This window comes from Monopterus albus, unplaced genomic scaffold (assembly GCF_001952655.1).
Source record: "Monopterus albus unplaced genomic scaffold, M_albus_1.0 scaffold22.1, whole genome shotgun sequence".
Lineage (NCBI taxonomy): Eukaryota > Metazoa > Chordata > Actinopteri > Synbranchiformes > Synbranchidae > Monopterus > Monopterus albus.
This window is the reverse complement of record NW_018127902.1, coordinates 62,175-75,697: the sequence shown is the minus strand read 5'-3', so window position 1 is coordinate 75,697 and position 13,523 is coordinate 62,175. Positions and strand designations below refer to the sequence as shown.

Genomic DNA, 13,523 nt, shown 5'->3' with positions numbered 1-13,523 from the left:
GATGGTACCAGCAGCTCAGTGTGCTTAGAAAGCCAACAAAACAAAAGGAACCTTACCCGTCTTGCTCCAACTTCTAATATCAGCAGGATACAGGTGTGCCATATCATATGGTTCAAGGTAATATCAGTAAAAGTTCTTATGTGATATGAATGTCATATCACAGTATTGTGATGTATTAATGTATTTACATAAGCAACAAGCAGGGCTAAAAGCTAAAGCAAAAATGGCGACACTTTGAAAGTGAGGAGGTGGTTTTGACATAAAAAGTTAGGTCTACAACAAATCACAGAAAATGCATTTCCCCATATATCACCAAGCTGGATCCACAGAAATTCACAAAGGAGGAGAGAAGAATGCAACAGCGCTTTAGAGTTCAAACAACCAAACAGACTTTGCCTGTGGCTATAACTGATTGATTTCGGTATGTAATCATGTGATCCGAACTACCCAATGACTGTTTAAAGGCAATACTACGTATGGCTGCATCGGGACAGTTACTGTCTGGCCATCCTGCTTTATGTGTTTCTACAGCTCCTATTACTGAATATAAAATATTTTATATTCCATATTTTAGAGCTGATAATCTGGTCAAAAGCGTGTCTGATGACCTGCAGAGACCATTTTGTATTGCCACGTGCTCAATGTCTTGGGCGTGTAAAAACAAGAATTTTATTCATTTAGCTCATCCCATTATACTGCAACTACCTCGGCTGCTGCTGTATGTCAACACTAGTGTGTCCAAAAAAAGAAACAACAGCAACCGCCATTGTTTAGACAGTGTGTGTAAAAGCCTTTCAGACATGAGGTACATAACATCGCTGGCTTTATCGTGCTGTCAATCAGACAAGGGTCACTTTTATGTTAATGTTCCTCGCAGCTTCACTGAGGCGTAGCCACGACCATGACAGAGAGAGCCATGATATCCATGTGACATTTGTCAGGTGTGTGAAATTAGACAGTACATCAAGTGGTGTAAAATGTATGAGTATGGAGTTCAGACTTATGCCATGTTGAAAGTGACATGTAAATGTTACTAGGTCCAAACTAGCAAGACTGCTGTCACGACCTTTACCAAAAGTGACCAGAGTGCTTGTTCAGACAGGAAACTGACACATTCAGATGCTGTCAGACTGGAAAGGAGTGCATGTCTGAAAGAGGCTTAAATTAAAAAGTTACCTGTATATCAGCACAGTGTGCTTTACTGGAGCCAAGTCTCTGGGCTGGATTCTTCTTCAGCAGCTAAAAAAAAAGGGAGACTGGCACATGTTACCGATGCCTGCATGCATCAATGTTTTGAAATAAGCCGTCAACTGTGAATTTAGAAAACAAAGCTTTTTTCCATAATTAAAAGGGAATCACATTCATTATAGCACACATGGTAAGCTGACCTCTTGCAGGTTCACATACCAAAACTGACAAAAGCTACATGTTCATAATTTTACTCTCATATTGCTTTTATTTTGTTCTGTGGTCAAATCATGGCAAATACAAGGAAAAAGGGCAGATGTGGAGCCCCACAGAGGAGAAACTAATTAATGGCAGCTATGAAGAAGCCAGGCCAGAAAAAGCATTCTGTGGTTTGATGGAGGGGCAGAGGCCTCACAGGCAATGATAAACGATACCTGAATGCAAACAGATGCAGTGCTTTACATTACTGATGAATGTAACCAATGTGATTGTGCACATTTCTGAGAGAGTGTTACTGCCTGTAGGTGATAAAAACAACTGCTAATCATTTGGAAATTTAAAGAATAAATGGTCTGAATTCAATCTTCATTGGTGCCTGTGATTTTGTGAGTGTGTGTTTCTGCACCTTCTTGATGAGGTCCCTGGCATCAATGGTCAGGTATGGGGGCAAATTGAGTTTACACTTCAAGATCTTATCAATGGTCTTCTTCCGGTTTTCAGCAGTGAAAGGAGGCTGATGGGAAATCACAGGAGACAGTCAGCAGTTACTGCGGAAGTCAAAATGTCTCACTCCCCTGTTCTGTAAGACCAGATCTAAAGTCACTGCACTGGAGATTAAGAAGGTGGTAATGCATTACCTAAATTTGGCGGCAATCCTAACCCTGAGCCACAGTAAAATTTACCACCATTTAACAAAAAACAATTATACAGTTATCAGTTAAAGTGAAGTTCACAAACTGTGGCAGTTATTTGTTCCACAGGACTTGCACATATCTGTGGTGAGAGCTGCTTCACAAAGACATTGTTCTGAATCTGGCTGAAGGATAGAAATTCACATAGGCTTACTCCATCAATAAGTGCCAGCTAGTGATGGGTCCGGCAACACAGATGCGTCGCCACATGCGTCGAGCTCGTAGAGCAAAACCCCGTGTTGGTGCGCGTATCGCTTTAAGAAAGTCACGTGACCGATACAAGAACTGTTTCGATCTTTATTTATTTTTTTATTTATATTTTTTTTTAAACTGTTTTGAACTGACACTGCCGCACCAAACTGTGTTTATAAGGAAGTGCATATGTCAACAGGATGCATCTGCCAAAACGAATCTCTGATCTTTTGCGGTTTATCGTCACATTCATCAAGAATTATGGAGCAGCCTCAAGCCAAAAGAAAGGTTTCCGCCGTGTGGGACCATTTTGATCTCGTATCGGAAAATAAGGTATTGCCAGGTCCCAGGATCCTATGAGATACTGGGACAACCAAAAGGCAATCTATCCAAACCTCTTCCGACTTGCCTTACAATTTCTCTGCACTCCAGCCTCATCTGTGCGTGTGAGTGGGTGTTTTCTACAGCTGGAGAAGTTGTATCAAAAAAGCGTAACAGACTCAATTTCAAAACGTTGGAAAAACGTATTTTTTTTAATAAAAATTTGTTTAAAAAAATCCCAGTTTTAAATGAAGATATGAAATAATACAATATAAAATACAATGACTTAAATTATATTATTGTATATACTAGGTCATCAAATCAGTGTCAGTTGAGTCTGTCAACTAGGTTGCCTGTAGGGATTTTTAAGGTCCAGCAGGTGTCAGTATTCAGTGACACAGTATCGACACAGTATCAATACAGTTTGGCAATGTGTTGAAACGCTTCATGACGCCTCATCTACCCATCACTAGTGCCAGCAATATATGATTCATCGGGTCTAATCTGACATTTTCTGATTTTCATTCTGTCTACAAGTCACATAAAACAATTCTGAAGCCCATGTTGTATCTTTAGCTTATTAATAGCTTTAACTAAATAGTTTTAAGGCTAAATGCTATAAACTATTTCATTTGGTTATAAATGTAAAATATAAAAACAGTGCATAACAGAGTTCTCACAGTGAAGGGGCCAAGTTCCAGAGGCGTTTTTCCTCCAGTCTATATCCCCACTCCCAGTTAGAGCCTTAATTTGACATAGAAACGTGGGTCTCTCCTGGATAATGTAACAACACCATAGGTATATGCTATAACCACCTATTTTATTTTAGCTTTGTGTATTTTAATTACGTCTTGACCATCATTTCGGCATGGTAGATGTCTCCAAATACTACAACACCCAGCTTCAGTTGGCGTTGCCATGGAGAAAAAAGCCAATTCATGGCACAAACTAGAGTGATATCAAATTCAGAACACTCCTGCAGTGCAGCTGGGAACAAAACACAGCACCATCATTGATGAACTCATACAAAAGTGACCTAGAAATAATAATAAGCTGCAGATTGCAAAATGTTTTTCAGCACGCCATCTTTAGCTCCAAGCAGCTGTTAGTAGTGCATATAATAGAAATTTGGGCTCTTTGATTGCATGATTCTTGCCAAAATACATTTTGGGGGTTGTAGTTAACATCCACCCTAAACTTTTTACATACCAGTGTTTACACCTTTGACTTTCTGATCAAATAACCAGATGCTTTTTAATGCAGTTGTCCAACTTTTATACTGATGATTCAACTGGGAGAGTTTCATGCCAATCAAATCAACAGATGTCCACCAAATGGCGACCTCTGAGGCTGAGCATATTACACAAGTGAAAAAACCTTAGAAAAAAATCAACTGGACTTAGATTTCTAGATCGAAGACATTTCACCTCTCATCCAAGAGGCTTCATCAGTTCTGGTCCAGTTGATTTTTTCTAAGGTTTTTTTCAGTTTATCATGACCTGGATGACTGAGAATCTGCACAGACATATTACACAAGTATTTAAACTTGCAGTTCCTTGAATAGCCACTTGAGGCTGGCTCCAAAAGTGAGTCAGTCCCCATAGACTCCCATGTTAAATTACACAATTTTACAGCAGAAACAAACATGTTTATATTCTGGCACAAAAAAACAGTTTTGGTCTCTTTAGCTAATTTTCCCTTCCATGACAACTGTAAGGTGGGTTAATTTTTACACAACTCACCTGTTTAAATTATATCAAGACTAAAAGTTACACAAAATAAAGACAGGTTCTGAACCGGACAAGCTTCCCACTCTTCTCACATCCACGTTCCTGCACAAGTTTGCATACTGTTCTAAGAAGTCGACCTGTGCCACTCTCATATCTAATCACTGTCTTCTTCACTGCTGTCATCTCCACCCTCGCAAGTGACAGACAGTGTGTCCCTCTTGCTGCCTCCCCTGTTGTGCCAAACACTAACCTTTTCTATTCGGACAAGGTACTGTGAGTTTGGTGAGCCATGCCATCAGTAAGATGCAAACTACAAAAACTCTTCCCAACTCCGCTCACTGAACCCTTCCACTATGTCTGGCAGGATGCTGGCCCTTGTGCGCTCTCAGAGAGTGGGGGGTTGAATTGGACTGTAAATTTGTCATTGTGTGCAGCTTCCAGACTAAACTAAAAACTAAAAAGGGCCTTTAAAACTGTTATAGACATAGCCATTGTCATTAAGTCTAAAAATGTCCATGTTGGCCACTGGTTTATCAATACAAAGTACTTAGAGAAACACTGATTAGCCATATTTTATAATGTAAAATGGCTCTAGTGACATTCACAGAAGGTTTGGTTAAATGTCGATCGCCATTCCTGTACAGTGACATGAATCATGTTTGATTTATAAAATTTAAAACCAGTGCGAAGCTGAACCTCCAGGTGGCAGCTCTCACATCCACTGCCTGTGGATTCTCTCCCTCTTCTGGTCTCACTTCTAGAGGGCACTCTCCCTGTTTCCATACAAAGCTCTAAAAAGTCCCAAATGGAAAACAAAATCCGACCACACAGCGTTACACATTAGTAGATGAGGCTTTGCTGAATTTATCCATATAAAAATCACCTTGTTAGCGGTGGATCTAGGGGAGCAGCCACTTCAGTAAGGTATTTAGAGCTGAATTCATATAGCAAAAATATGATATTTGGATGGCGAACACTCAGGGTGATGCTGAGACAGGGATTGGCTACAATGTGAGTGACATTTCATTTTACCAGTACTAAACCAAACCCCTTCTGGGACTTTTGGGTCAAAGGAGGAGAGATGCGGTTATTTTTTTTGATCCATTTTCCTTCTGGGTGGGCTGGACTCAAAAAAGGACAGTAGTTTTCAACATAGTTTTTCAGACTGAAAAATAAGTAGATAATGTTTGACTAACTGCTAAAATGTCTGACTGGCTGGTATTCTTTACAGAAAGACAGAAAAAAATCATTTCAGTGTTCACAGTCCAATGCCTTCCTGCTCCCACTGTGATTACATTGCGGAAAGAACATCTGATTTACTAGTGCATGTGAGGTGTAAACAATGCAATGCCGTGCCTTTTGTTGATGTCTTAATGTGTAGCTGCTCAGTAAACTGATGACGGTTGAAAAGTCATGAAAGTTACATCTAATCTCCCCTAGCCCAAGCACTTCTTGTCTCACTATTGTTCCCACTCAGTGAAATATCTAGGCCATAAACTGCTCATTTGGCAGTGACATGCGCTGAAAACAGTCCAACATGCATTGTCATAAAGTTGTAGGTCATTAGACATTACTGGAGCACTTCCAAAAAATTCTGGAATACTAGTGAAAAATCCTGGAGGGGAGGCACAACATCACTCAGGCTGTCCTCAGCAACAGCTGTTCTCTCACAAAGTTATAACTTACTGATCCGGTCATCATATCGTACATCAGGGCCCCCAGGCTCCACCAGTCTACCGCTCTGTTGTGACCAGACCTGGTCAGGATCTCTGGAGCCCTGGAGGAGAGGAAGACATGTAGAGGAAAAAAGACAAACACAGAAAGAGAGGAAGTTTTAGGGTAAAAATAGTGAGGAGAATTAAAAAATACAAACACTTATAAACTTTAATGTATTTGTTTAGTACATGTACTAGTTAACAGTTTACAAACTGCATTTTACAAGTTTGCATTTATGTGGAAAAGTTTGTAAATGTTGCTACACCCTTGTTGATCTAAGAATATAACCAAGGTTATGTACTGTATACATGAAACAAGGTTCCTCTAAGAATAACAACATCCATAAAAGGTACAATACTTTTTGATCCCCATAGAACAGAGGACGCTGAATAAACTGGTAGCATACTGTTTCATATGTGGGCTCAAATGGGTTGTAAAACTAGAGAGTCAGGCGGTGTGTGTATGAACTGGAGCGGTGGGTGTGTGAGAACGAAAGTAGTTACCCACATGTATTCTATGGTGCCACAGAAGGTGTGTGTGACCGTGCCATCGTGAATAGATTCCTTACACAGTCCAAAGTCAGTCAGCTTGATGTGTCCTTTAAACAGAGAAAAGCATACTGAAGTATCATCTGTAACTACTGTATGAAGGCTACATTTATATTATAGAACAAGAGGAACCAACCACAAAGCCAAGCAGAGAACAGGAGAAGGCAGCAGCAAACCACACCAAGCTCGCATTCATAAGGGCACTTACAGTCATATTTGGTTAAATCGAAACAGAGTGGAATATTTTAGGGGAGGTGTCATTAAAAGACAAACTTTTATTTTTATTTTTTTTAAACTTCATTAACTATCATTAAAAGCACAAATCAGCTATAAGATTTCAGTGGTGATTCTGTTTTTGCTCATGATTAAAAATTATTCTGAAACATCTCAGCAGCCCCACTGAGGTGTACTTATGATCATTCTGCATTTTATAGCAATAAAAGGCTTTCTTGTTATCCTGCATGTATTGCCTTTATTTACACATGTTCTTAGACAAACACATGGTGCATTACCTTGGCGATTAAGCATGATGTTTTCAGGTTTGAGGTCTCTGTAAATAATTCCATTAGAATGGAGATGACCTAGGGCCAATGTGATCTCTCCTAAATAGAAACTACACACATTTCCAAAGAAACAATTCAATATCATAACCACGCTAAAGCCATACACACTTGAATTTACAACTTATGTGTAAACATTCAGCCTAGGAGAAGGCATCCTTACCAAGCAGTGTCTTCCATGAAGATACCCTCCTTCTCCAGCTGCATGAACAGCTCCCCTCCTAGAGACAAATAGAAGTACAGACGGGTTACTGGAACAAGAGAATCCCATCTACTCATCTATTTCTCTAGTCATCTCTCTTTTTCTGTGTCCAACTCTTCCTGCTATCCCTTTAAACAAATGGAACAAGAGAATCCCATCTACTCATCCATTTCTCTAGTCATCTCTCTTTTTCTCTGTCCAACTCTTCCTGCTATCCGTTTAAACAACTGCTAGAAATGAAGGGCTCTTTTAAGGTGTGAACACATGCAATAAAAAGTTGCTCCATGTCATCAGCCTCTCCTGCTATGAGCTATGTTTTTATTCTACCCGCCCCTCAGTGTCTCTGTCTTACCACTCAAACACTCCAGTATGAGGTAGAGCTTCCCCCCAGTCTGGAAGGCGTAGAGCAGATCCACAATGAACGGGTGTCTCACTGTCTCCAGGATCTCACGCTCTGCTCTTGTATGGGCCGTGTCCTTAGCGTTACACACTATCTTAGCCTAAAGACAAAGGTGTAATAGAAGTTAGCAGAGTGGAGTGGTGAGAGAGGAAAAATGCAGAGGGGTGGCAGGAAAGAAAGGAGGACAGACAGCAAGAAGAGAAGACATGGCAGGTAAAGGGGGATGGAGACAACAGGGAAGGGCATGAAGAATAAAAGGCAACAGAAGAACTACATGCACTTTCTATCCTACAACTTGTGTCTCTAGAGGAGGCTGTGGGCTGCGTCAACATGCCTTTTTCAGGACCTTCATGGCAAATATTTTCCCCATCTGGGCACCTTGAACCTTCCTCACCTGGAAAACCTTAAAGAAGACATTCAGTTTTAAAAGAAATCATACAAAAGAAAGACAGCAGGTGTGTTGCAAAAAAAAAGCAACTAAGAATAAGACTGTGCTGAAAGGGATATATTATGTAGTTGTAGATCAAAAATGAATCGTAACTGAGTCATGTATCAATCAAAGATGCCATCCATTTGCTAATTCCAGCTTCTCTAATGTGATGAGATGCTGCTTTCTGTTTTATGAACTGAGTAGATCTCAGGATTTCAGAATTTTTGTCAGACATTATCTGAAGAACAGTTATAATGTTTGGACTCTCTTTGGTAGTATTAAAGTGTAGTAGACGGCGTATCTTCAACGACAGTGCTGCCCAGTGAAGAGTTGGTATTGGCTGCTCTAGAATTAAGCAACTTCATCTTGATAAAAATTATTTTCCCTCTGATTAGCTGACATTTATCTTCAATACCTATTAATATTAATTAATACCTACCCTATTAATGCACATTTACAATGAAAACATTACAGTACTCTGGGATTACTTTTCTGAGTAGTTATTAGAGTTGCAGTGATACACCAGTTTCATGGTATACCATGGTGTGAAAATTGACGGTTATTATACCATGCACAGTTGCTTATGACGGGTACTGAAGGAAAAAAAGGCAACGTTCCTTCTGCTCCAGTTGCCACATGCACACATGAAGCAGACAAAGGTCAGAGAAGGAGGCTGAAATTTACCAGTCTCCATCCAGCAAACATGAAATTTAACTCAGCAGCATGGGATTAATGTGGATATGTCAAAAACAAAAACCTTCAGGAACATGATCCCTCCTCTCAGAACAAAGTACAAGTTCTGTTCATTACTTTAATCCCAAACAATAAAATGTGTGAGCGCTGTACTGAGTAGCCAACTTTGACTTTTAATACTTTAAGCACATTTTTGTGATAATATTTTACTTACAATTTTCAGTGCAGGTCTTTTACTTGTAACAGAGTAGGCTACTTTTACAGTGTGATAGTAGTACTTTTACTTAAATAAATGTACGTGAATACTTCCTAACATGTAAACTAACATGCTTTAGTTACATAACATGTTATACTTCCATGCTATTTTTCTTTATCATGTTTATAATTCTGTTTATTCTTTATAGTGTCACTCCAGCGCTGCATTCCAGCTCAGTCAACTGGCACAGCCACTTGCAATAAAAAAAGACTCTTTTGTTTTACGTCCTTTAACCTTTAAGGGTTGTTGTAGCTCATAATAATAGTAACTGTATGGTGTCATATATTGTAATACAGCATATTGTAAGCAAAATCTCATACTGTTGCAACCCTAGTAGCTATAAAAGAAAATCAATCATAAAAGGAAACATCCATGGATAGGAGGAGAAAAATGTCACTTTTAAAACAATATCATATGTGGATGTAAACACCACCAATGCACACACACACCTTGCCATAGGCTCCTTTTCCCAGCACAGTCAAAAGCTCAAAGCAGTCAGGTCCAACTCTCTCACTGTCTCTGTTGACACTCTCACTGGTCAACTCCACCTCCTCTGTCTGAATACTGGGACACAGAAACATAAAAGTTCAGGTATACGTTTGTACAGTATACTGAAGAAAAAAATCAGCACGCATGTGTAAAATTCTATAATATTAAATTCAACTTACTTCTCTGGTTGTGTCACAGTGAAGTCACAATCATCATCCTACAGAGGATAAACAATAAGCCAAGGAGGTTCAACAATAGAAAGAAAGGTACATCTAAATTTCAAATTGTGGAGCAGTTTAACTAGGTCTGACAAACACAAGAACCAAACAAAGTTCAAAAAGGGAATTCCTGATTGTCTCATTTCATTCAATTTTGTTTATGTGGTCTATTTGTGTAGTCTTCTCACTGACTGTGGGGTACAAACCTCTGTATCGCTTATGTCCTCAGTCTCCAAGTCTATGTCAAACACTCCTGCCATCCTGAAACAAAGACAAAGTACAGTAAACAGTCTGTTGTGTTTCTTATAATCAGAGGCTCATTAACTCTTACTTCACTGAAGAATGTAGAAATGGCATACACCTCAGAAACACAATATTCTGGTTTCGTGAGCAGGACAGGGAGCAGTGGAAAAAGGACAAACAGACATCACACTAGCACATACGGTATGTCTGCTCTCGGTCTACAGTCTGGACACTGCTGCTTAGTCGTCCTGCAATAACAAGGTTACTGCATATCAGTGTATTTGGTCTTTCTGAGCATAAAGAAATCCAAATGATTATAGCTGGATGAAGAACATGCTACTCTTCACATTTTTTACTGTTGTTTTTCTATTTTAATAGGAGATCTGGACCACAATTTGACAACTGCTAACTTACTGCAGTTGACACCCAGCTGTAACTGGCTAAGAGTAGGATAAATGTTTTTATAACCAGCTGAAGCTGAGGGTGGTGTGGGTGAATCAAAACTCAAAGAGCTTGGCCCACATAAAGCCCAATGTTAGCCCAGCCTCAAGCTGTTGTGTGAGCAACTACAACTACCTACGTCTTTGAAGCTAAAACAGACCTTGACAACAGTCTCTGAAATACTCTCCGAAATGTCGCTTCAAGGAAAACTAAAGGGCGGTTACACATTGTCATTATCAAGATTCTTTAAGCGCTGACCAGCCCCAGCTTGTACGTACGTAACGCTAACTCACGAGGGGTACAAGCTGTTCTCACGTTAGCATGCTAGTCAGTCAGATGGTAACCAAAACAACAGGTGAGTAAACCTGCCTGCAATGTTTTGGTTTCACTGACTTGATTTCCACCTACAACTGGCATGTCAGCTTATCAGGGTGCCAAGTTACGTATTCCTGAAAAACTGTGCTTAAAACGGGCTAACAATATTAAATGTTTTGTGCCATCAAGTTGACAGCCTAGGCAGGCGACTCGTTTGACAGGTAGCGAGCTAACAAACAAGCTAATGCTAGGAAGCCTACCCGGTAACACTGTTTCATCCGGTGGTTTCTTATCTTAGTCCGCAGCCGGTAGTTTTAAAACGAAGTTGTACTTTTAATTAGCAACAGCCGCAGCGATCATCGTCAACTAACAAGCAAACAACACACAGAGCTGTTTAGGTTCCCTTCATGCTCCGGCGTCCGGCATGAAAGCTCCGTGCTGCTGTTAGTGGGTGGCCCTTTAAGGTCCTACGTCATCAGTCAAATGCGTCTAAATGAAAGCAGTAAGCAATAATGATGACGATGCTATACTGAACTACTACTACTAATAATCACCATCATAATTATAATGGTGGTAGTGTAGTTATAATAATATCAGTAGGCCTATATTCTATAGAGTATGAGTTGCATTTGTTGGGGACTATTTTTAGTTGTGTGGACTGAATCCATCTAGTAGAGATAGTCAGATAGTGGGCTTTATGTGGGAGTGACTCAAAACAATCTGCAATGCCCAATAATTATTTGCTACCATTTATGCAGCCCCCAAATGCAACATCACCAGATGTGTTTTAAGCTAATACAAAGTGTTACATACAACCAACTAGTCTGATAACAGTTTTACATTTACCAACCTTTCTTCATTGGCCAAAGGTGTAAGCCAGATTTGATAAAAACACACAAACAAATACTCCTACTGATTTGTTCATTTACATTGTTTATTACTTTAAAAAAATTACCTAAAACACACAGGCCTATATGAGATAAATATATAAGGTCTTTAATTCCATCAGCCATTGGGATTGTTTTGTGTTGATTATAAGTAAAAAAAATGACATTGTGGTGTTCGCTTTTTTATTATTTATTTAGCACATTGGTGATTAGTAAAAAATGACATTGTGGTGTGGGCTATTTTATTATTTATTTAGCATGGATATTCAATATCGTCAGTTTTAATGTTTGTCTCATTTTGTTTTAGTTAGTTTGTTTTGTGTTCTATTTTATTGACTACTGTCTGCAAGCCAAATGACCACTTTGGGCACCTTAAGGCTTTTCTTTAACTCTATCACTAATGATCAAGAATGGAAAAAATTAAATACCTGATGTGATTTGGAAGCAAAACTGGGAAGAAACTCTCATATCTTATCTGTCATTTCACTGTCTTGCTGTTTTTAAATATAAAATGAAGGAGACCCTTATAGTGTAGTCATTACGGTGTTGCATGCTGTTTTTATGAAAGTTTCTTTTCATTAAAGCAGGTTGCTGAATTTCTTTGGTTTGAACTCAGAAGTCAGACCCTTTTTCACTTCTGTTCTCAATATACTAATGTTGCTTTAGACCACTTGCCACTTGTGGTTTTTACTTCCTCTAAAACGAGCCAACACTTTCATAGACAAACATTTAGCATTCAGTCAAATTTTCCAGTCACCTGTTTGTGTAGCACCACTCATATGTTTAGGTGCAACTCATGGTGCTTTATAGGTAGCAACAACAAAAAACTAATAAAGACTAATGCATACAAAAAAATAAAAATATGACTAAAATGACTGAATATAAACAATGAGCAAATGTTGCTATAACATTAAAAAAAAATAGGAACAAAATGTGGAAGTTGAAATAACAACCATTAATAACTGACTGGCCTTTAGCAGCTGGTTTTGAGATAACATTTTCAGCTACCCTCAGATCCTCAGGCAGGATGTTCCAACTGCTTAAAGATAAAAAACATAGGGAAAGTCATAAGACTGGAAAACGTGTCTCATAGCTAAAGTGAAACAGGTCACAGATAAAGAAACTGTGCCATAATATAGAAGTAGGTCTTCAGAGGAAACAGTGGCATTGGCAGTAAAAACGGAAGCATGTGGTCTCATAGCCTGTAAAGTCACCACAGTCAAAAAAACAATGAAGATGAAGTCTGACTGGATTACAACGATTCTTGTTGGTGAGAACCTATATTTATACCACAGTTTTGCAACAGTAGGTAGAAAGTAAGTTTAATTTGTAGGTGAGGAAATATCACTTTTCACATATAGATGAAGGTTGAGTGAGGTAGGTGATACAGAGAGTGATAACTACAATGACATGACCAAGCCGTGATTTTTTTTTTACTCTGGTTGTACCAGCAGGATGGGTCTGTTTTAATTAGCTTTTTAATGATAATTTCATTGTATTCATTAGGTAAAAGTCTGGGTGATCTTATATTTAGACTAGGTGTTTGTTCTTTTGGCTTTAAACTCTTTACTTGACTCCAGGAGAGCCCTGCACAAGAATTCCTATATGCCTAGGCTGTTTATGCATAAATGGCAAATGAGAATCTTGAATCTTGAAATGACAAATATTTGCATATTCACAGATTATGGATTTTTCAGTGAGGGAGAAGATATACTGATCAGCCATAACATTATGACCACCTGCCTAATACTGTTTACATAGGAGTCAATGTGGCACTTGGCTG

General features: G+C 39.0%; 1 protein-coding gene across 4 annotated transcripts in view; it reads right to left on the bottom strand.

The window, feature by feature from the left end:
• The window catches only part of LOC109956821 (ribosomal protein S6 kinase beta-2-like), a 16,110-nt gene extending 4,772 nt beyond the window's left edge, over positions 1-11,338 (bottom strand). Inside the window, exons 1-13 of one of the 4 annotated variants that reach the window (XM_020594183.1) lie at positions 11,114-11,338; positions 10,186-10,345; positions 10,061-10,115; positions 9,816-9,853; positions 9,597-9,711; positions 8,103-8,171; positions 7,721-7,868; positions 7,330-7,387; positions 7,119-7,219; positions 6,566-6,656; positions 6,029-6,119; positions 1,814-1,921; positions 1,177-1,239 (exon numbers count right to left, since the gene is read on the bottom strand). In XM_020594183.1, the coding sequence (XP_020449839.1) occupies positions 1,177-1,239; positions 1,814-1,921; positions 6,029-6,119; positions 6,566-6,656; positions 7,119-7,219; positions 7,330-7,387; positions 7,721-7,868; positions 8,103-8,171; positions 9,597-9,711; positions 9,816-9,853; positions 10,061-10,115; positions 10,186-10,211 (963 nt within the window). In that variant the 5' untranslated portion in view covers positions 10,212-10,345; positions 11,114-11,338. Of the gene's footprint in view, positions 1-1,176; positions 1,240-1,813; positions 1,922-6,028; positions 6,120-6,565; positions 6,657-7,118; positions 7,220-7,329; positions 7,388-7,720; positions 7,869-8,102; positions 8,172-9,596; positions 9,712-9,815; positions 9,854-10,060; positions 10,116-10,185; positions 10,346-10,907; positions 11,083-11,113 lie in introns of those variants that run through there. The other 3 variants (XM_020594185.1, XM_020594184.1, XM_020594187.1) reach the window with 3 other exon arrangements.
• Between the last annotated feature and the right edge of the window lie 2,185 nt (positions 11,339-13,523).